General features: G+C 44.5%; 1 protein-coding gene across 1 annotated transcript in view; it reads right to left on the reverse strand.

The window, feature by feature from the left end:
* The window catches only part of MEI1 (meiotic double-stranded break formation protein 1), a 76,177-nt gene that overhangs the window by 19,539 nt on the left and 33,093 nt on the right, over window positions 1-23,545 (reverse strand). The window contains exons 17-23 of the mRNA XM_076007829.1: window positions 23,431-23,491; window positions 22,302-22,399; window positions 19,199-19,367; window positions 16,445-16,592; window positions 11,258-11,533; window positions 3,289-3,454; window positions 1,455-1,559 (exon numbers count right to left, since the gene is read on the reverse strand). Of these exons, the coding sequence (XP_075863944.1) occupies window positions 1,455-1,559; window positions 3,289-3,454; window positions 11,258-11,533; window positions 16,445-16,592; window positions 19,199-19,367; window positions 22,302-22,399; window positions 23,431-23,491 (1,023 nt within the window). The remainder of the gene's footprint in view (window positions 1-1,454; window positions 1,560-3,288; window positions 3,455-11,257; window positions 11,534-16,444; window positions 16,593-19,198; window positions 19,368-22,301; window positions 22,400-23,430; window positions 23,492-23,545) is intronic.

Below are 23,545 nucleotides of genomic sequence, written 5' to 3' on the forward strand. Positions count from 1 at the left end.
ATGTGCACAATAAATGTAATGCACTTTAATTGTCCTGAAACCACCCCTGTCACCCCCGGGCCATGGAAAAATTGTCTTCCATGAAAATGGTCCCTGACGCCAAAAAAGTCAGGGACCGCTGCTGTAGGGTAAACAGCTATAGAACATCTGTGCTCCCCATCCCTCCTCAGAGCAGTATTATACTGTAGAGTAGATAGCTATAAAACATATCCCTTTCCTCCTGGGAACTGCCATTCCCTGTCTCTCTACCCCCATTCTAGTATGGAACCTACCTAAGTGTCCGTTCCCTTTTTGGCAGGCACATCACACTCTGACTTCTAATTGGTTTTTGGTCCACGGGACAAGCATGTCTCCTCCTATTGTATTGGTACCTCTGCCCATAAAACACAGCCTTCTTTTCTTGGTGCTCACAAATAGGAATACTCAAGGATTATATATAAATGTCTATTACATTTCATGTATAGGTTTCAGCCTGTTATTCCTCCCTGCCAGAAGCCCCTGTGAAGGCTGACTGTGTCACACACAGATCTCCCTTCCAGCTTAGTGTCAGCCTTGATCTGACAGAGAGACTGGTGATGACTAGCACCAGGCTGAGGCAGGGCTTGCTGTCTGTCCCCAGTGGCCCTTTCTGAGTCTGACACTGATCTTCTCATGAGGAAGACTGAGCTCCAGGAGGGGAGGGAACCCTATCCTCCCCTGTGGCCAGGGGACCTGAGAGCCACAGACACTGAAGACGTGTCATTTTTCCAATTCATTTTAACCTTCTCTCAGCAAATCTTCCTGGGGGTGCTGCCTATGAAGTGATGACAATATTCATATATTTTTTTCTTTTTTTTTTTTCTTCATCATAACCACAATGAATGATGACAATATTCATAAGCCATGAAAAATCCCATGAGGTTTGGGATGTGGGGAGAAAAGATGCCTAGAGAACTGTGAACTAAATCATCAGATCTGAGTCAATTGTGGGATGAGCTGGAGAGTTGTCCTTGTGCCAGGAAAAAGGAATCTACACATATAGTATCTGTTTAAGGCCTACTGTGAGCCAAGCACTGTGTGGCATTCTCCATCTACTAGGTAAGTATTACCTGTCTTAACCCTAGGTCATGGAAGTGCTATTATTTTACCTATGCAGAGCCTAAGGCTCATAGATGATTGCCCAATGTCACACAGCTAATGACGAAGCTGAGAGTCAAACCCAGACCTTCCTGACTCAAGAGCCTGGCCTGTGCCTGTCACGCACTGATTTTGTTTTGTCTCCCAAACACTACCAAGGAACAAGCAGAGGATGCTCTGACAGGTCCCTTAGCAAGAAGCCCCCAGGGGCAGACTGACCTACCAGCTTCTTTCAAAAGGATGAAAGGAGAGAAGTAAAAACATCAGCACTATTGAGTGAGTACCCACTGCATGCCCAGCCTTGGGCTCTTGGGCACTGTCTCCAGTGGCCAAGTCACCTTGGTGAAGGAGCTTCATGGCCATACTGTCCAGTTCTTGCTCTGACTCATTCCTCAGCTGCACTAGGGAGAGGAGGCTCAGCAGCAGTGGCAGGTTCCTTGAGGCTGTGAAGACAAGGAGGGCTGGTCAGGGAATGTGACGCTCAGATCACCCAAATATCAGACATCCCGTCTGGACATCCCTTAATATCGGGCATGTGAGTTCTCTATTTCCAAAGGGGTCAGGTGTTTATTTGGGATTTACCCCTACTTCCTTCTTCATTAGGAATGGGGTGACTAACATACTGAGTGTCGGATACGGATTGGTACCAGGAATTCGTTATTTCACTTATCCCACTAAAAAATATGTGAAGCATGGATTGTTATTCCTATTTTGCACTTAAGAAATTGAAGCTCAGAGAGGCTGAGTAACTTCTCCAAGGTCCCACAGCCAGCATGTGGCAGGGTGCTATGGTCTGAATGTTTGTGTCCCTCCAAAAGTCATATGTTGAAATCTTAACCCCCAATGTGATGGTATTAGGAAGTGAGGCCTTTGGAAGGGAATTGGGTCATGGGGACCCTCATGAATGGGATTAATGCTCTTAAAAAAGAGACTCCAGAGAGCTCCCTCCCTTGCCCTTTCTGCGATGTGAGAACACAGTAAGAAGACAGCCGTCTATGAACCAGGAAGTGTACTTTCACCAGACACTGAATCTACTGGCACCTTGATTTTGGATTTCCTAGCCCCAAGAACTGAGAAGTAAAATTCTATTGTTTATAAGTCACCAAGTCTATAGTTTTCTGTTATAACAGCCCAAACAGAATAAAACACAGGGCCAGAGCTTAAACCCAAATCTGAATCCAATACTATGGCCTTCCCACTAGTGTTCCACTAAATCTTATGGTTCCTAAACAGTATTATCAGTTAAACATGTCTGGTCCTTCCCTGCAAAGAAAGAACTCGTCTCCTTTAGACACACTTAAATCTACTGTTTAACGCCCTCAGTCTTCAGTCCCCGCAGGGCCCAGGATGACAGTGTTAAAAAAGCCAGGTAATCTCTCACTTACCACCCATCATGTACCAAAGGCTCTGCTAGGTACACTGACCCTCACAACCGTCCTGTGGCATAGGTCCATTCTGTTACATCCATCCCAAACAGGAGGGAACAGAGGCTCAAAGAGATTATATAACTTAATATCTTAACCTCCTCAATCCCCCTTAGTCCTCAGTCAGAACTGGACCAAGTGAGTCACAGATATCCTCCCACTTTCTCCTGATTGCTTAGAAATTTATTAATAATTTAAAAATGCAGGCTCACTAAAAATAGGAAAAACAAACCCATCCCAATTTTCAGTCTCTTCACACCATATCAAACATCAAGTTTCTCTGACCCAGGGAGTCCATTCCAGATTTGGAAACTATTCTCCTGGCTCTCACTGGGAGCTTCCGACACATCACTGATCCACCTCCCTCCCCAGTCCCTGCTGGCTGCTGCCACCTCCCAGCCTCCCCCAGAGTTCCCACTTTCTTCTTCCCACTGGGGCCTGTCATTCTGTGACAAATGACTCTGAGCACATGCTGCATAGGGTGGGGACATGCACACATATATCAAACACACCCACTCACATTAAACACACTTACACCACACACACACACACCAAACCAAACATGTTGTGCACCCACTCTCCAGTGAGAGAAAGGAGGGGGAGGTTTCGCTTGATGCCACAGTGGCCTGACTTTTCTTTGGCAGAGAAAACCCCAATTCTCTCTCCTGGAGCAGACCTCACCAAGGCAGAGATGTCCCCTCTTCACTGGCCTTCATGCCAAATGTGCCCACAGCACCTGCAGACTGACCTTCTGAAGGGGAGGCCCCATGTTCCACCAGCAGATGCTGCAGGATCAGCAGGAAGTGGCCTCGGATGAGACCAGCCACTTGGACATCTTTGTTCCTCCTCAGGAAGGTCCTCAGGGTGATCAGTACCTTGCGAGCTGTGTCTACTGGGCTGGAATAGATGAGGTCCTAAACAGAAAAGGAGAAAGCCAGAGCTCAGAGGGCATCACACGTAGGGACAGGTGACAGTGAATAGAGGGGCAAGGAAAGTGCCAAGGATAATGGTGTTACAAAAGCCAGGCAATCTCTCTCTCACTTAGCACCCAGGATGTATCAAAGGCTCTGCAAGGTACACTGACCCTCACAACCATCCTGTAGCATAGGTCCATTCTGTTACATCCATCCCAAACAGGAGGGAACAGAGGCTCAAAGAGATTATATGACTTGCCAAAGATCACATAAGCCAGGAAGTGGTACAGACAGAATAGAACGTAGGTCCCCTAACTCCAAGCCCAAAGCTCTACCTACTTTCCAGGATGCCTCCCTCTTGCAAATGAAAGTATTAGGGTCAAGAGGTTGTTTTCAGGGCAGGGAATCTGAGTGTACATTAAGGGAGAAGAGACGGAAAGAGGGAGGGAAATGTCACAGGGCAGGGAGAGCATAGACTAGGACAGATTCAGGGCATAGGAAGGGAAGCGAGGACCAGGTCAGGCCCTTTCTCTGCCATGGCATCTGGCTATTTCTGTCCCAAGCTGTAAAGGCCACGGGTTTGGAAGATAGGAAAGAACATTGTTTTTTATTTTGTTTTAGAGTTATTTTATGAGTATATGTAAAGGCAAAACCAGTCAGAAACTGCACCAGAGGCTATCTCACTGATAGCTTCTGGCACCTACCAGCTCAAATAAGCCAATTCCTTTGGACAGACTAACATGCTGGGCCAGATAGGATGGGGTGCTGTGAATCCAAGGTCACATACACCCTCCTTCTCCGGGGAGGACATATTCTGACACACAGAGATACATGGCCACAGGGAACTTGGCCAGACAGATCCAGATGTGCTGATCATGGCACAGACAGAGGGATGGGGGCACAGAGGCACCTGGGCTTTTTACAGACCTCCATAGTTGCTGGAGAAACAACTATAATAACAATAACAGGCCAGGTACAGTGGCTCATGCCTGTAATCCTAGCACTTTGGCAAACAGAGGCAGGAGGATTGCTTGAGGCCAGGAGTTCAAGACCAGCCTGGCAATAGGTGAGATTCTGTCTCTACAAACAATTTTCAAAAAATTAGCTGGGCATGCTGGTGTATGCCTGTAGTTCCAGCTACTCTGGAGGCTCAGGCAGGAGGATCGCTTGAGCCCAGGAAATGAGGCTGCAGTGAGCTATGATGACACCACTGCACTCCAGCCTGGGCAATAGAGTGAGACTCTGTCTCAAAACAACAATAACGACAACAAAAAAACCTACTCAGGGCCTAGTAATGTCAGGTACTATGCTGTTTATCAGTATTTGTTTATAACATTATTTATGTCTTCACAATAACTCTGCCAGGTAGGTGTCACTTCAATTTTTCAAATGAGAAATCTGGGGCAGATTAGTCAGGCTGCCTATCAAGAAAGGATGGAGTTGTAGGCCAGGAGCAGTGGCTCATGCCTGTAATCCTAGCACTCTGAGAGGCCGAGGAGGGCGGATCGTTTTAGCTCAGGAGTTCGAGACCAGCCTGAGCAAGAGTGAGACCCCCGTCTCTACAAAAATAAAAAGAAAGTATGGAGTTGTAAATTCTACTACACTGTGAGTTAATGAAGGGGAGGGATGAGTTTCTACTACACTGTGAGTTAATGAAGGGGAGGGATGAGTCCTACCTCATCTTTGTGACCTTGTAGGAACTCAGAAAACATCTCGGGAAAGAAAGGACCACACAATGGGAGGGCTACAGAGAATCTAGATCATTTTGTTCAACTCTTTTACTTTACAGAGTAAGAAGCTAAAGCCCAGAGGAGAGGTACAATTTGCTCAAGGTCACAGAGCCCAAGGCCAAACCAGTTTCCTGGTCCCTTTCCTTCACCAACACATTACTGCCCTATTGTCACAGTGCTTGTCCCTCAGAAATCTAGGTTAATGGGACAGGCATGGTGGCCCATGGTTGTAATCCTAGCACGTGGGGAGGCCAAGGCAGGAGAATCACTTGAGGCCAGGAGTTTGAGACTAGCCTGAGCAACACAGCAAGACCCCATCTCTACAAAAAACAAACAAACAACAACAACAAAAAAAACCCCCAAATTAGCTGGTGTGGTGGTGCACACCTATAGTCCCAGCTACTTAGGAGGATGAGGTGGGAGAATTGCTGGAGCCCAGGAGTTTCAGGTTGCAATGAGCTATGATGATGCCACTACACTCTAGCCCAGAAAAGAGAGCAAGACCCTACCTCAAAAATAAAAACAGGGCCAGGCACGGTGGCTCACGCCTATAATCCTAGCACTCTGGGAGGCTGAGGCGGGCCGATTGCTCGAGGTCAGGAGTTCGAAACCAGCCTGAGCAAGAGCAAGACCCCGTCTCTACTATAAATAGAAAGAAATTAATTGGCCAACTAACATATATAGAAAAAATTAGCCAGGCATGGTGGCACAATGCCTGTAGTCCCAGCTACTCGGGAGGCTGAGGCAGGAGGATTGTTTGAGCCTAGGAGTTTGAGGTTGCTGTGAGCTAGGCTGACACCACGGCACTCACTCTAGCCTGGGCAACAAAGCAAGACTCTGTCTCAAAAAAAATAAAAATAAAAAATAAATAAAATAAAAATAAACAAATCTAGGTTAATGAATTTCATTTATTTACTTATTTATTTATTTGAGACAGTCTCATTCTGTATCCCAGGCTAGAGTGCTGTGGCGTCAGCTTAGCTCACAGCAACCTCAAACTCCTGGGCTCAAGTGATCATCCTGCCTCAGCCTCTTGAGTAGCTGGGACTACAGGCATGTGCCATCATGCCTGGCTAATTTTTTCTATTTTTGGTAGAGACGGGGTCTCAATCTTGCTCAGGCTGGTTTTGAACTCCTGAGCTCAAATGATTGGCCCTCCTTGGCCTCCCAGAGTGCTAGGATTACAGGCGTGAGCCACTGTGCCCAGCCAGGGTTAATGAATTTTAAAGGTCTAAAAGGAAAGGGGCTAGGCAGCTTTTGGTGGCCATGGTAAATGCTGGGGGAAGGTGTGCACCCTACCACGTAGGCCAGTGAAAAGGCTCTGGGCAGAACCATGGCCCACTCTGTAGGTTCTGCTGCCTAGAGCTGTCCAGAACTGTCTGGGAATGGACCGACCAGGATGACTTGGCCAAGCAGGGAACAAACAGAGCTTTTGTGACATCACCGTTTTTCACATCTAAACAACCTACATGAAAGACCACCCATTGATAAGAGTGGCAATTAACAGCTTTGTTTTCAGCTGTTAATTACCCATATCAAAAACAGAAATTGGTACCAACACATATTTTTAGACTCTTTTCCCCTCCTGTGGCTAGATACTAGGGAGAAATGCACGAATTATATATTTGAACAGACAATAAAGTTGTTCCTTGTGTTCTTTTTTACCACTGATGTCTCTAGGATCTAATTTAGTGAAACACTTATTAACTCTGGGTTCAGTCATGGCCATGACCTTTATTAGCCATATGACCTTGGGTAATTCAAACATCCTCTCTGAGATGAACTTTCTTTATCTAGTTCAGAGTAAAAGTCAATGATCAGTGAATGACAGCCTACTGTGTGCAGCATACCAAGAGTGTTCCTACATACTATCTCATCTACCCTCATGTTATCTCCATTGTACAGGTGGGGAAACTGAAGTTCAAAGAAGCCTCTATCTCCCTAGCCCTCTATGTAGCACCCAACCCTGAAGGCAGCTCCTACCTATTAAGCTCTAGGCCAGGTGAAGCATAAAGCTCCCCTCTACCTAACCCCACCTGCTCTAGAAAGGAGACATGAAGAGGATGGTGCACATTCAAGGACAAGGACTGGGTCACTAGGATAAAGGGTAAGGCACCCACTTCATCTTCCCTGGGACATGGACTCTCCAAGGATTTGGTCTCATGAGATTCACTTTCTCATTGGTTTGCTTCTTTTAAGTACTTATGTTCTTTGAAGCTAGTACAGCCTTCAGCTAGGGAGGGATCTTCACCCTAGAAGGACCCAGACTGAGAAAGGGATCTTGGGAGAGGAGATAATGAGCTCATTTTAAACAGAAATGTAAAATAGATGGTTGGCTTCATGGGCTCAGCAGAGAGGTCAGGGGTGGTGGCAGAGATTTGAGTCATCAACATATAGGCAGGAGGCAACCAAAGCCATGGGTATGAATGAGATATCCCAGGGAAAATAGACTGAGTGAAAAGACAGCCTAGGACAGAACTCTCTCATTCGATGGAACACTGAATCAGGGTTGGTTTCTCTCTTGTTGTGAGAGTCACCTTGGTTTACTAGAAAGAACATTAGATAGGAAGTCAAAATCTGGGTTTTCAGGGCTCATGTGGAGGTGTCAGCCATGTGCAGAGGGCTCACAGGGGGTGTTGGGCCGTGTGCAGAGGGCTCATGTGGGGGGTTGTCGGCCTGTATGCAGAGGGCTTACCTGGGGGGTGTTACCCGCTTGCAGAGAATGAGAAGCAGAGAAAGACAGTGAATATTTAGTAATGTGTACAAAAATAAAAAAAAAAATTTAAAAATCTGGGTTTTAATCCCAACTCTTGTGACCACGATCAGTCTCTCTAAACCTATATTTTGTCTGTTTAAAAATGGGCTGGCTACAGTGGCTCATGCCTGTAATCCGAAGCAGGGAGGATCGCTTGAGGTCAGGAGTTTGAGACCAGCCTGAGCAACATAGCAAGACCCCATCTCTACAAAAAGTAGAAAAATTAGCCAGGTGTGGGGGTGCGTGCGTGTAATCCCAGCTACTCAGGAGGCCAAGGCAGGAGGATCACTTGAGTCCAGGAGTATGATGACACCACTGCACTCTAGCCTGGGCAACATAGTGAGACGGAAGGAAGGAAGGAAGGAAGGGAAGGAGGGGGGGAGGGGGGAGAGAGGGAGGAGGGAGGGAGGGAAAGGGAAGGGAAGGGAAGGGAAGGGAAGGGAAGGGAAGGGAAGGGAAGGGAAGGGAAGGGAAGGGAAGGGAAGGGAAGGGAAGGGAAGGGAAGGGAAGGGAAGGGAAGGGAAGGGAAGAAGAAAGGAAGAAAAGAAAGAAAAGAAAGGGAAGGAAGGAAGAAAGGAAGGAAGGAGAAAAAAATAAGATATAGTTATACATCATGTAATGTTTTGTTCAATGATAGACTGCATATATGACAGTAGTCCCATAAGATTATAATACTACTTTGTTTTTTTTTACAGACAAGGTCTTACTATGTTGTCCAGGCAAGAGTGCAGTGACTATTCACAGGCATGATCATAGCTCACTGCAGCCTCAAACTCCTGGCTTCAAGTGATTCTCCCACCTCAGTCTCTCCTGCAGCTGGAACTATAAGCACACACCACCACAACTGGCTCTATAATACCATATTTTTACCATACCTTTTCTATGTTTAAATATGTTTAGATACACAAATACTTACCATTGCGTTACATTCGCCTACAATATTCAATACAGTAACATGCTGTACAGGTTTGTAACCCAGGATAACTAGACCATAACATCTAGCCTAGGTGTGTAGGAGGCTATACCATCTAGGAGTGCCTAAGTACCCTCTATGATATGTTCACATAACGACAAAGTCACCTAATGACTCATTTCTCAAAATATATCCCTGTCATTAAGTAATGCATGACTGTACTATCCTTAGTATCTCTTTCAGAGGATCTGAATTCTTTTTTTTTTCTTTTGAAAGAATGATTTAGATCTGTCCATACTGCTAATTCAATGGGTCAGAAATATTTAAAAGTTCCTACTCTGTGTGAAGAACTGACCCTGAATACTTCATCTGGCAAAGCAAACCTAATATCTTCAACTCCTAACCTCAAGTGATCCTCCCGTCTCTGCCTCCCAGAGTGCTAAGATTACAGGCATAAGCCACCAAGCCCAGCCAGCAAACCTAATATCTTAGTTCTGTTCATTGCTATACTCCTTGGCATCCCATCTTGCCCTCTTTTCCTATGCATGAATATTTTATTTTTTTATTTTTTTTTTTTTTGAGACAGAGTCTCACTTTGTTGCCCAGGCTAGAGTGAGTGCCGTGGCGTCGGCCTGGCTCACAGCAACCTCAATCTCCGGGGCTCAGCGATCCTACTGCCTCAGCCTCCCAAGTAGCTGGGACTACAGGCATGCGCCACCATGCCCGGCTAATTTTTTGTATATATATTTTTTAGTTGGTCAATTAATTTCTTTCTATTTTTGGTAGAGACGGGGTCTCGCTCAGGCTGGTTTCGAACTCCTGACCTTGAGCAATCCGCCCGCCTCGGCCTCCCAAAGTGCTAGGATTACAGGCGTGAGCCACCACGCCCGGCCCTGCATGAATATTTTATTTTTAACCCATTCCTTCTTCTTTCTTCTTCCAATGAAGAATTTGAGCTAAAGCATGAACACAGCCCCCATCAAGACAACATATATGTCAATTCATAAGACAGCAGATCTCAGGTGGGAGGTGAAGAGTGGGAATCATGTGCATGCATGTGTTTGTAGGAGCATGTGTGTGTGCTAGCATGTGTGAATGTGGGCAGTTATAGATGCCAAAGGATGTGTGACATACAACATGCAGGTGTTACTGTTACCATACTCACTCCAATAAAGTCAGAAAATCATGTTTGTTTATGATAAGAACATCAGAGGATCCTCACTCTTCTCTAATGGGCTGTGTTGTCCTCCTTGGACGGGGAGTGCTGAGTAGCATTGAAGGCAGTGATTCTAAATCAAGTGTCTCCAGCTGGTGTGTTGCAATCAATTTAGGACCTGCTAGTAATAATCTCTGACTAAATACGAAGTGTCCAATGTACAAATAATTTTCTTTTAAAAAATACATAAATTATAGCAGTTACTTCTATGATAATGTCACTCTCACTAATTTGTTTTTCAATGTGATTTCCTGAGTGGAAGGGAGAAAAGGTAGAGTTAAAGCCAGTGTGTTAGAAATTGCAGATAATAGGCAGTTTACCTCACCTAATTGATGTAAATTAGTAAATTGATAGGAATTATAGTAATATCTTACTTCATTAAAAAGTATGGAGAGGCCGGTAGTGGTGGCTCATGCCTGTAATCCTAGCTCTCTGGGAGGCCAAGGCGGACGGAGTGCTCAAGGTCAGGAGTTCGAAACCAGCCTGAACAAGAGCGAGACCCCGTCTCTACTATAAATAGAAAGAAATTAATTGGCCAACTAATATATATAGAAAAAATTAGCCGGGCATGGTGGTGCATGCCTGTAGTCCCAGCTACTCAGGAGGCTGAGGCAGCAGGATCGCTTGAGCCCAGGAGTTTGAGGTTGCTGTGAGCTAGGCTGACGCCATGTCACTCACTCTAGCCTGGGCAACAAAGTGAGACTGTGTCTCAAAAAAAAAAAAGGTATTGAGGTTTCTGACAATTCTAGGTATGCCTGAGGAAGTGAGCTGCATGCGTAATATTACCATGTGAGTGAGTCACTGCAGAAAAAAGGCAGAGTCCCTCTGCAATCAGACATCTCCATCTACATGCCCTGGGGGTCTCTTTGACGTTAAACCCTTGTTAGCAGAATCTGCCTGAGAGAGGACAGGGAGGTGAGAACAAATAGTGACTGAGATCCACATTTTATCGTTAGATCCTCTGGTGGGAAGAGAGCCACATGTCTCTCAGTGGGTAGACTTCCATCAGACTTAGGAAAGGGTACAGCTAGAAACTAGGCAGCAGAAAAAGCCTCCCACTCACACGGCGACAGTGATAAGTGCAGAGGCAGCAGATGCAGTGGGGGCTGCCTCCTGACCTCAGTATACCAGCTCCCAGAGAGAGAAGGCCACCATCTCCAAATGCAGAAATGAACGAGTGGGCACCTACTAGCAAAATGAGCAGGATGCTGGGGCTGCTTCTGAGCATCTGAAATAAGGCTGCTAAGCCGGTAGGAAGGGTAGGCTGCCCAGCAGAGGGGGCATCATCCAGTTCCTCATAGCTGCAGTCTTCCCAGGAGAACCAAAGTTCCAGGACATGGTGTCCAAACCTACTCATTAGCTCTGGATATGACAGGAAGAACCTGAGCAGGAGGGGGTGATGGGTATAGACCAGGCGCAGGTCCGGGATGCCCTCTAGGAATTTTCTGATTGCACTGACCACAGCCTGGAGGCAAAAAAAAAAAGGAGATAAATATACCTTGCAGAAGGCCCAAGAAAACCCAACATAGCCAAGTCATGACTGGGAAAGATGTACTGGCATCTCAGCATTCCAAGACAGCTTCACTGACTCATCCCAAGGCACTGTAGTGAGAAAACCCCACTGTGCCTACATGGTAACAGTAGTTCTCAATTGGGGGTGATTTTTCTCCCCATGGGATATTTAGTAAAGTCTGGAGACATTTTGATTATCTTGACTGGGGTATGCTACCGGCATCTAGTAGGGAGAGAGCAGGGATGCTGCTAAATATCCTACAATGCAGAGGAAAGCTTCCCACAGAAAATTATCTGGTGCAAAATGTTAATAGTGCTAAGGTTGAGAACCCCAGCTCCCACAGTGGCTTGTAATTGTCAGTGTGCATGTCTACCTTCCACACTAGACTGAAAGCTGCTTGCAGGTAGGGACTGTGGCAGATTAATCCATGCTCCTAGCACAGGGCCCGGCACAGAAGGGTAAAGGAGAGGTGTGCTCAATCATCTATTAACCCTCAAAAACCATCCTCTTCCCATTGCACATATAACAATGTTCAAATTCCTAAGAGTTTTATAGTGTTGTCTCATTCATTTAGGTATTTGATCCATTTTGAGTTCATTTTTGTGTATGGTATGAAGTAAGAGTCCAACTTCATTCTTTTACATGTGGATATTCAATTGTCCCTGCAAATTTGTTGAAAAGACTATTCTTCCTCCATTGAATTGTTTTGGCATCCTTATCAAAAAGTTAATTGACTATAAATACATGGATTTATTTCTAGACTTTCTATGCCGTTGATCTATGTGTCTACCTTTATGGCAGTACCACACTATCTTTTTTTTTTTTTTTTTTTTTTTTTTACGTAACCTAAACATTTGTATACTATCTTGATTACTCTAGCTTTTTAGTAAGTTTTGAAATCAAGAAATATGCATCCTCCTCCAACTTTGTTCTTTTTAAAGATTTTTTTGGCTATTTTGGGTCCTTTGCATTTCATATGAGTTTTAGGATCAGCTTGTCTATTTCTGCAAATAAGCACAGCTGGGGTTTTGATAGGGATTGCATTGAAACTATAGATAAATTAAGAGAGCATTGCCATTTTAATACTATTAAGTCTTCTAATTCATGAACACAGATGTGTTTATTTAGATCTTTAATTTTTAAAAAATTAAACAAAAACAGTGATTTAAAAAAAAATTTTTTTTTTTTGAGACAGAGTCTCGCTCTGTTGCCCCGGCTAGAGTGCCGTGGCATCAGCCTAGCTCACGGCAACCTCAAACTCCTGGGCTTAAATGATCCTCCTGCCTCAACTTCCCAAGTAGCTGGGATTACAGGCATGCGCCACCATGGCTGGCTAATTTTTTCTATATAGTTTTAGTGTCCAGATAATTTCTTTCTAGTTGTTTTTTTTTTTTTTTTGAGACAGAGTCTCACTTTTGTCTAGAGTGAGTGCCGTGGCGTCAGCCTAGCTCACAGCAACCTCAAACTCCTGGGCTCAAGCGATCCTCCTGCCTCAGCCTCCCAAGTGGCTAGGACTACAGACATGCACCACCATGCCCGGCTAATTTTTTATATATATATTTTTAGTTGGTCAATTAATTTCTTTCTATTTTTAGTAGAGCCGGGGTCTCGCTCAGGATGGTTTCGAACTCCCAACCTCGAGCACTCCATCCGCCTTGGCCTCCCAGAGTGCTAGGATTACAGGCATGAGCCACCGCGCCTGGCCATTTCTTTCTAGTTTTTAAGTAGAGATGGGGTCTCGCTCTTGCTCAGGCTGGTCTCAAACTCCTGAGCTCAAATGATCTGCCTGCCTTGGCCTTCCAGAGTGCTAGAATTACAGGTGTGAGCCACTGCACCGGCCTTAAAAAATTTTTTGAGACAGAGTCTCACTCTGTCATTGTGGGTAGAATGCAGTGGTTGCAGTACTCACTGCAACCTCAAACTCCTGGGCTTAAGCGATCCTCCTCCCTCAGCCTCCGGAGTAGCTGCGACTACAGGTGCATGCTACCATGCCCGGCTAATTTTTCTATTTTTAGTAGAGATAGGGTCTCACTCTTGCTCAATCTGGTCTCGAACTCCTGAGCTCAAGTGATCCTCCTGCTTCTGTCTCCCGAGTGCTAGGATTATAGGCGTGAGACACAATGCCTGGCCAGTGATGCTTGAAATTTTCACTGTATAAGTCCTTATACTTTTCTCCTAACTTTAATCCTAAGTGTTTAATTTCTTGATGCTATTATAAATGGAGTTGTTTTTTAAATTTCATTTTCAAACATGTTATTGAAGACTTAAGTCTACCTTTTCCGCTTCTCCCCACTCTGTCTACCATATGACTTAGCTAAGCACATTAAACTAGGCTTCTTTCCTTTAATGGATAGACTGGGCAACTTCCCACTTCCATATCTTAAATCATGCTCTACTCTCAGCTTCAAAGTTCTCCCTTTTTCCACCATCTCCTCCATGAAGACTCCTGATGCCAGAAGCAGATGCAATCTCTTTCCCCATGAGCTTTGGTAGCTCTTGGCCAGTCCTCCACCTCTAGAAAAGCACTCATTGCTGTAGCTACCTGCCTTGTAGGAGATCTTTTTGTCTCTCCTGACAAACTGGTGCTCTCTGAGGGCAGGGAATTTGTTTGATTGATCCCAAACCCGACATGGCCCCACATGGCACCTAGCTCTCATCAAGTGGTCAGTCCATGTTGGTTGGGTTGCTACAATGTTGAGAAGCAAATAAAAAAATCACGTGTATTGAATAGTGTTCAAGGGCTTAGGAAATGCTGATCAAACTGGAGTGAAGTTGCTGAAAAGGAAGAGCTTCCAGGGGTGGGTAGGGCCTGACACTCTGAAATGTCGATCCCTACAGAGATACCCACACTCCAGCTGTTAGGGGTCCTCAAACACCCCCCCCCCCCACACACACACACCAGTCCATCTTCCCCACTGCTTCCCACAAAGGCTCAAAGACTGTGAGCATCAAAAGAGATCTCAGAGATGACTCTGGCCTAACCCGTTAACTTCTGGATGACATGTCCAGGCCCAGATAGGGAAGGAGACCCCCTCAAGGATGTCCAGAACATTAGTGGCAGAACCAGAATGTGAACCAGGAGTCCTGCCTTTCAGGACATGCATGCACAATGCATGTTTTCAAGGTCACTCTGCTTCTACACAAAGAGCATTCACAGATAGCATCAAGGCAGGAAGGAAGCTGTTTTGGCAGAGGTCAAAGGTCCTCAGTTCCTCCCCGAACCAGATTCTAAGGACTCAGATAAGCCAGCCTCACAAAGAAAGAAAGAAAAGAATACTTGCAACAGCTTCACTGCTGCTTCTGTTGTCAGTCTGCTAAGGGTGTGGGGGGGAGCATTTTTACCTTTTAAAACTCCAAGCAGCTTTTTCTCAGGGCCCAGCATTTCTACTCCATTAATGTGCTGTGGCCACTCCCTCTCTCTCTTTCACTCTCTCTATCTGTCTCTTTCTCAGAAAAATAAACTTTTACTTGTGTGTATCCTAAACTCTGTATGAAAAATCTTTCCCAGGCCGGGCGAGGTGGCTCACGCCTGTAATCCTAGCTCTTGGGAGGCCGAGGCGGGCGGATTGCTCAAGGTCAGGAGTTCAAAACCAGCCTGAGGGCCGGGCACTGTGGCTCACGCCTGTAATCCTAGCTCTTGGGAGGCCGAGGCGGGCGGATTGCTCAAGGTCAGGAGTTCAAAACCAGCCTGAGCAAGAGCGAGACCCCGTCTCTACTATAAATAGAAAGAAATTAATTGGCCAACTGATATATATATAAAAAATTAGCCGGGCATGGTGGCGCATGCCTGTAGTCCCAGCTACTCGGGAGGCTGAGGCAGAAGGATCACTCAAGCCCAGGAGATTGAGGTTGCTGTGAGCTAGGCTAACGCCACGGCACTCACTCTAGCCTGGGCAACAAAGTGAGACTCTGTCTCAAAAAAAAAAAAAAACCAGCCTGAGCAAGAGCGAGACCCCATCTCTACTATAAATAGAAAGAAATTAATTGGCCAACTGATATATATAGAAAAAATTAGCCGGGCATGGTGGCTCATGCCTGTAGTCCCAGCTACTCGGGAGGCTGAGGCAGAAGGATCGCTCGAGCCCAGGAGTTTGAGGTTGCTGTGAGCTAGGCTGACGCCACGGCACTCACTCTAGCCTGGACAACAAAGCGAGACTCTGTAAAAAAAAAAAAAAAAAAAAATCTTTCCCCACCTGTGTACAAATTTCATACCCTTTCAACCCCCCCACAGCAATCTTCTGTGAAATAGGTAAGAGGTTTGGTGATGAATCAGACATAACCTTGGTCCCCAAGAATTTATAAAGAAACTGGAGAGAGAAAACTTGTACACATTCAACCACTATCAAAGAGATCCAAGATCATCCTGATTAACAATTATCTGGGTCCCAGCAAGCCACTTTGTTTGATAAACCATTTCCAGAAAGAGATATAATACCTCACACAGCTCTCTCCTCCTGCACAAACCAGAGGTGATACCAAAGAATGAGCCTTGGGAGTCAGTCAGGTCTGAGTTGGAATCCTGACTCCCCCATCAATTAACTGTGTGACCTAGAGAAAGTTACTTTAACCTCAGTCTCAATTTTCTTATTTGTAAAATTTAAATAATCTTTCCCTAACCATGCCAAGGAGAAAAAAAATAAATTAAAAAAAAAAAAATCTCCACCTCCTAGGATTGTAGAGAATTAGCTAAACCACAGAGAGTCTGTTTTGCCAGTATTCTACTCTTCTCTGCTCCCCTATCACCCACTCTGTCTCTCTCTTCTATCCCCCTCCCCTTGTCTATACATATATCATCATGGTCTTCCAAGGAACATCAATGTAAAAAGGTGCAGGAGGAGGAGCCCCAGGCATTGTGGTCCATACCTCATCTAGTGCATTATCTTTGTCCTGGCAAATTGCAAGAAGATAGATGGAGGCTCTGAAGACCACCAGTGGGGGGCGCTCGCCCTGGTCCTGCAGAGACAGGAGGAAGCTTTGCACAGCCACAGATAACTCTGACTCTGAGACAAACCTGTCAACCAAGGATAGCCTGAGTCAGAAAGGTAGAGTTAACAGGCCAACAGGCTCTTCTGTCCTGCCTGGCCACTGCCTTAGCATTCCCACACCCTAAAGACAACTAGTGTGCTATAACAACTAGTTGTTGTACAACTAGTGTGCTATATATACTTACAAATCATTGTCACATAATACATCACATGATTCAATGCCTTGTGCAAGGCTCTATTAGGAGCCAAAGACTCCTCATTCACTCTTGGGAGGTAAGGTATCTATATGCTGGACCAACACTGTTAAAGAAAAGAGTGCTACTTCTGGGACAGCTGGTCCAACTCTCTCTTCTTATATTTATTATTAAACAGTGGCATGTTCAATGGGCTACTTTCTGTGTTGGGTGGGTAGTCAATGCTTATACATGCAAGGAAAATAGGGAGGGAAGGAGATTGATTTTGTACTGTATACCCTTTTTACTTTTTGAATTTTCTACTATGGATATTTTTTTGCCTATTATAGTAAGTATGGAAAAAAATTAAACATTTCAAAATGGATAATACTAAATGCAATATGGTATCCTAGATTGTGTCCTTGAACAGAAAAGAGCAGTAGAGGAAAAACTGGTGAAATCTGTATAAAGTTTACTTACTAATAATGTACCAATGTTAGTTTCTTATTTTTGATAAGTATGCCATGGTTATGTTAGTATTGGAGGAAAATGGGTAAGGGAAATAAAAGAACCCTCTGTACTCTTTGCAACTTTTCTGTAAATCTAAAATTACTACAAAATAAAATGGTTAAATAAACATTTTAAATAAAATATTTAAATAACATTTTAAACATTTAAATAAAACATTTAATATAAAAATAAAACAGATAACAGTCATACTATAAATATTATGCAGCTACCAAAAGATTAAGGCAAATCTATTAATATATGTACTAACACAGAAGGCTATCCAAGATAAATTGTTATCAAAACAGTTAGATAAAAGGTATAAGCTCTAGTGTTCGGCAATGAGTAAAGCAACTATAGTTAACCATGATGCACTGTATATTCAAAAATAACTAGAACAGAGGATTTGAACTGTTCCCAACTCATAGAAATAATAAATACTCAAAAATGATGGATACCTCAAATACCCTAACTTGATCATTACACATTCTATGCATGTAACAAAATATCACATGTGCCCCATAAGTATGTAAAATATTATGTATCAATTTTTAAAAAGTTAAAAGAATAAAATAAATGGTGCTAGAAAAACTAGATGTTCAATATCCTATTGTTTATATTAAAAACAAGAAATATAGGCCGGGCGCGGTGGCTCACGCCTGTAATCCTAGCACTCTGGGAGGCCGAGGTGGGCAGATTGCTCAAGGTCAGGAGTTCAAAACCAGCCTGAGCAAGAACGAGACCCCATCTCTACTATAAATAGAAATAAATTAATTGGCCAACTAATATATATAGAAAAAATTAGCCGGGCATGGTGGCACATGCCTGTAGTCCCAGGTACTTGGGAGGCTGAGGCAAGAGGATCGCTTGAGCTCAGGAGTTTGAGGTTGCTGTGAGCTAAGCTGACGCCATATCACTTACTCTAGCCTGGGCAACAAAGCGAGACTCTGTCTCAAAAAAAAAAAAAACAAACAAGAAATACATATGTGTTTGTAAATGCACAGATAAGTTCACATAGGAACAACTCTATGGTGGCATGCAAAAGGATGAAGTTAGACCCCTATCTTGCACCATACACAAAAATGAACTTAAAATCAATCATGATTCCATCTATATGAAATGTTCAGAATAGATAAATCCATAGAGACAGCATACAGATTGTTGGATGCCATATAGTTGTTCCAGCATCATTTATTGGAAGATTATTCTTTCCCCCCATTGAATTGTCTTGGAACACTTGTTGAAAATCACTTGACTCGTGATGTTTTTAAAGGATGTTTTCTTATTTGACAAATAGTAATTATTGTAAAAATTAAGTAAAATGGTTGGGTATGAAGTTAAAATAAAAATACACCTACCAGAGTTAACTTGTCCTATGTGAACTTATCTGTGCATATACAAACACATATATGGGGTGAGGGGGAGAGGAGGAATGGGAGTGACTGTTTAACGGGTAAGGGGTTTTACCTTGGAGTGATGGAAATGATTTGGAACTAGATGAAGGTGGTAGTTGCACAACACTGTGAATGTACTGAATGCCACTGAATTGTTTCACCTTAAGACAATTAATTTTGTGCTATGTAAATTCCACCATGATTAATTATTTTTTAAAAGCTTAAGAAAGTTCTTTGATTTTAGAATTTTTAATAAATTATATTTAAAACCAAAATAAACCACTGAAATTTCTTTTCTGTCCACAAAAAATACCCTCAAGGATACCAAAGAACACTCATTAGTATTCCAGGCCTCTGTCTCTCAGCACTGTGTCTGCCTACCTGTTTTATTCCCCTTCCAAGATATGAGCCTCTCAGGAATACTACCTATTTCTCACTTATCCCTGTGTCCACATGCCTAGCACCAGGGTTGGAGAGGATGCCTCTGTGAATCCTCTGAACTGGGCTGCAGATGAGGGTCCCAGGACCTACCACCAGCCTCCAGCTCTAAGCACTGACCTGTCCTCATGGATGTAGGCCAGGTAGAAGAGGAGCACGATGCAGCACTGTTTCTGGCGAGCAGCTCCCTCCACATACTGGCGATCAGACAGGAAGGCAAGGCTTTCGGGGCTCCTGCTGCTTATCTGGGGCAGGCCATGCTGCAGGAGCTCAGACACTTCAGAGAGTTCTGGGGAGGGAACAAGTAGGGTAAAGCCACACAGAGGACACAGGGAGCAGGTAATAAATGCATGTGTATCTACTACATGCAGAGTACTGCATAGGGCAGCACGGGTACATGAGGTATAGAAGGAAATCAAAGGCCGGCACAGCAGCTCACGCCTGTAATCCTAGCACTCTGGATTTGAGTTTGAGGTTGCTGTGAGCTAGGCTGATGCCATGGCACTCTAGCCAGGGCAACAGAGTCAGACTCTGTCTCAAAAAAAATAAAAAATAAAAAATAAAAAAATTTAGATTTTATCCTGAGGGCAGAGATTCCTAGAAATTCCTAAGAAATCCATTTCTTATGAAACCTCTGTTTCATAAAAGAAGGGGTATTTTAATATCATAAGAGTAGGAAAGGAAAGGATCTCAGAACTTAAAATTTTAATAAAGTCAACCTTATGGAAAATTCACTGCATTACCCCTGTGTTCTACATGTTACCATGGACCAGCAAAAACTCTGTCATTGCCTGACAACTGCTCCACAGACTGATGTGTAGGGACCATGGCTGAAGGCCAGGAGCGTTAAGATGTTAAGACATGGTTTTTAGATAATGCTTCCAACAATGAGTAGAGATTGGTTAGAGGTTAAGAGACTGAAAGCAGGGACCTAAGTTGAAGGTCAACTGAAAGAGTCTATCCTGCTAAAGGCAGTAGACCCAGGGCCAAGTTGTGGGCAAGTGGAATTAAGTCATCGGCTCCCAGCCAAGTAAGGATGGAAAATGTCCCACAGCAATTTGGCTGAAGAGGCAGGGCAGCTCTCCTAACTCCAAGTTCATTGCTTTTTCTATCAAAGCACACTATGATCAATATAGTAACAATGAAACAAATATCCTTGAGCCTCACGCATCTCCCTGCCCTTTCTCCTGATAGATGAAAGAAAGAAGCAGTTTGGATGTAAGTGAGAGGTGCTGTGCTTCCGAGAGTTGACAAAATCTCAGAACTAAAGGAGCATATGTGTGGGGCTCCTCTTCTTCTGACAAATGAGGGAGGCCCCAGCAGCAGTGGAGCTGGCATATGTGAGCACAAGAGGTGGCTGTGATGTAGCCGCCAATATAGTTTTAGGCTACCATGGCTGAAGTCCCTGTGCTACTCTCTCTGCATAGCATAGAAGAGGGGGTGACTCTGCAGGCCAGACCATGCTGAAACAGGCAGGTTGCTGGACACCACACAGAGAGGAGTGGCCAGTGTAATGAGAACCAGGAGCCAAGCCACGTAGAAAGTAATAGAAATGCTCACTTGGGCTTCTGTCTCTCTCAGCACAGTGGCTGAGGAAAAAAAAAAGAGAGAAAGTTGGGGAGTGGGAGAAGATGACACAGGGATTTCATAATTATAAAAAGAAGAAACACAACTATCACCAAGTTTTACCCACAAAGAAGGTATATTCATTGAATAAATGAATGAAACCATGATTAAATTGTTTCATGTTATGCCAAGAGAAAGGTCTGGGATGGAGGAACTCCTTAGGGCAGAGAACATATTGTAATCGTTGTTGCATCCATAGCAGTACATAGGCCTCTCCTGGCATGCAGCAAAAGCTCAGTGAATACTCAAGGAAAGGAAAAACTGTTAGCTCTCAGCCCTGCAGCTGCTGTTCCTCCTGCCTAGATTCTGTATGGCCTCCTTACTTCACCCAGGCCTCTGGTCACATGCCACCTCCTCACAGCACCTGCCCTGACTACCCTATCTAACTTGTACCTCCTCCCTCCATCACCCTCTATGCCTTTGCCTAGTTTCAATTTTTCATAGCCCCTATCCATCCTTGACATTGTTGTTTTTTGTTTTGTTTTTGAGACAGAGTTTCTCTCTGTTGCCCAGGCTAGAGTGAGTGCTGTGGCTTCAGCTTAGCTCACAGCAACCTCAAACTCCTGGGCTCAAGCAATCCTGCTGCCTCAGCCTCCCGAGCAGCTGGGACTACAGGCATGCGCCACCATGCCTGGCTAATTTTTTCTATATATATTAATTGGCCAATTAATTTCCTTCTATCTATAGTAGAGACGGGGGTCTCACTCTTGCTCAGGCTGGTTTCGAACTCCTGACCTTGAGCAGGATTACATGCATGAGCCACCACGCCCAGCCCCCATCCTTGACATTGTTTCCATTTGTTTATTGCCTGCCTTTCTCACTCCATTAGAGTAGGGCTTTGTATCCCTGGCTCTTTCACCAGCACCGGAAATAGAGTCTGGCACACAGTAGGTGCTCGAAAAATATTTCTTGCCCAGGTGCAGTGGCTCAAGCCTGTAATCCTAGTATTTTGAGAGGCCAAGCCAGGAAGATTGCTTAAGGTCAGGAGTTTGACGCCAGCCTAAGTAACATAATGAAACTCCATTCCTACAAAAATAGAAAAATTATCTGGGTGTGGTGGCACACACCTGTAGTCCCAGCTACTCAGGAGGCTGAGGCAGGAGGATCGCTTGAGCCCAGGAATTTGAGGTTGCAGTGAGCTATGATGACACCACTGCACTCTAGCCCAGGAGACAGAGACCCTGTCTCAAAAAAACAAACTATTTCTGGAATGAATGAACAAAGAAATAGAACACCTTATTTAAGCTATGGTGAACACTGCACTCTAGAGCTGACAAGAAGAGAGTAATCAGCCTGGTGTAGGGTGTGGCAAAGGAGACGGGAGGGAGAAAAAGAGAGATTGGACTTGATGAGCTATAGGAACGTTCTCAACTCTCAGTCTACAGTGCCAGGCACCTTGCATTCCACCATTTTTGGATTCTATTATTTCACCTCCCTAGGAATCAGCCTATAATTCTATCAATCCATGACTCCTCTGGGTAGCCTATAGCAAAGAAATCGTATTACCATACTGACTCACTATATAGCCAATCGGTAAGGCATCCAGACTCTAAAGACCACCATGGACCTCGTGAGTGGCCAAACTCTAGCATCTTACCTTCTTGGGAGGGTGGTCCTGTCTTCTCTGGAACTGAGAGAAGGTTGAGGCACATGTAGAAAAGGAAACTGGAACACACCTGGTTTAGGGCTGAATGACTGAGAAGAAGAGAGAAATAAAAGAGATGACATTGCTACTTTGGCTCAAATAACATTATCCCTGCCTGGACACCACTGCTTTGTGCCAGAGCCCAGTGAAATTCTAGCCATGCCATGGTAGAGGAGGTCCTAAGGTGCATATGAAAAGTGAATATGGAACCTGCTGCCCTCAGCTATAACTTAGGCACCTGGCCCATCTAGACATTCAGTAAAAATTTACTGATAAAATAAATCAAGGAGGGCTACTATGCTCCAGTTTAATAAAACATACAAACAAAAAAGTACCCCTGGCCAGGAAAGGGCTAGGGAAATACTAAAAAAAAGAAGCTGTTGAGCCCAAGACAGAAAACAAATGGTCTTAGGCTACCATGGCAGAAGTTGTCGTGCTACTCCTTTGGAAGGAGTACTAGAAACTTCCAAAACATTGACTTTGAATCCAGATGGATCTCTGTATTCTCTCCTGAATGTTGGATGTTCTAATTGGAGACATGAAAGGAGAGCTAGAAACTGCACTGTAGTCACCTTGTAGGCTGTGGGCAGGAACAAATGGACCTTTCTAGTACATATAGAGACAGGTGGCAAATCAAAAGTGAGAGGGTGCAAAGTGTGCTCTGGAAACCTCACGAGACAGAAACTGAGGCCGTGACATCTCTACTTTGAACAAGAGAGTTCTTCCTCAAGAATTGCTCATCTGGCAGCAACTAGAACTTGACGGACATTGCATCCCTTCCCCTCTGAGGGCCTCAGTTTCCCCTTTTAAATGAGGAGTTAGACAAATGATCTCTGAGGGTCCTTCCAGTTTTCCTGTGACAGGTGCCCATCCAAGTATCACCTGGAATGAAAGCCTACCATACCAGTTTAAATACAACCCACAGAAGCACATCCAGCTCATATCACCAGTTGCTGAGCAATGCTGACATTATGTCAACCCCACCACGGTCCTGTGACCAAAACGCAGCAGCCAAACATTCCCACTTGTCCATTCAAGATTGGCCCTTTGCCTGTTCAGTCTTACCTGGGACCATACATACCTCAGGCGACTGCAGAACCTGGCCTTCAGCTCCAGGGTCAGTTGTATGAAAGAGGAGGCCGCTTAGCAGAAATGGGAATAAAGCAGAGAACAGTTTAAACCAGACTTGTTACAGA

This window comes from Microcebus murinus, chromosome 10, assembly GCF_040939455.1.
Source record: "Microcebus murinus isolate Inina chromosome 10, M.murinus_Inina_mat1.0, whole genome shotgun sequence".
NCBI classification, from domain to species: Eukaryota; Metazoa; Chordata; class Mammalia; order Primates; family Cheirogaleidae; genus Microcebus; species Microcebus murinus.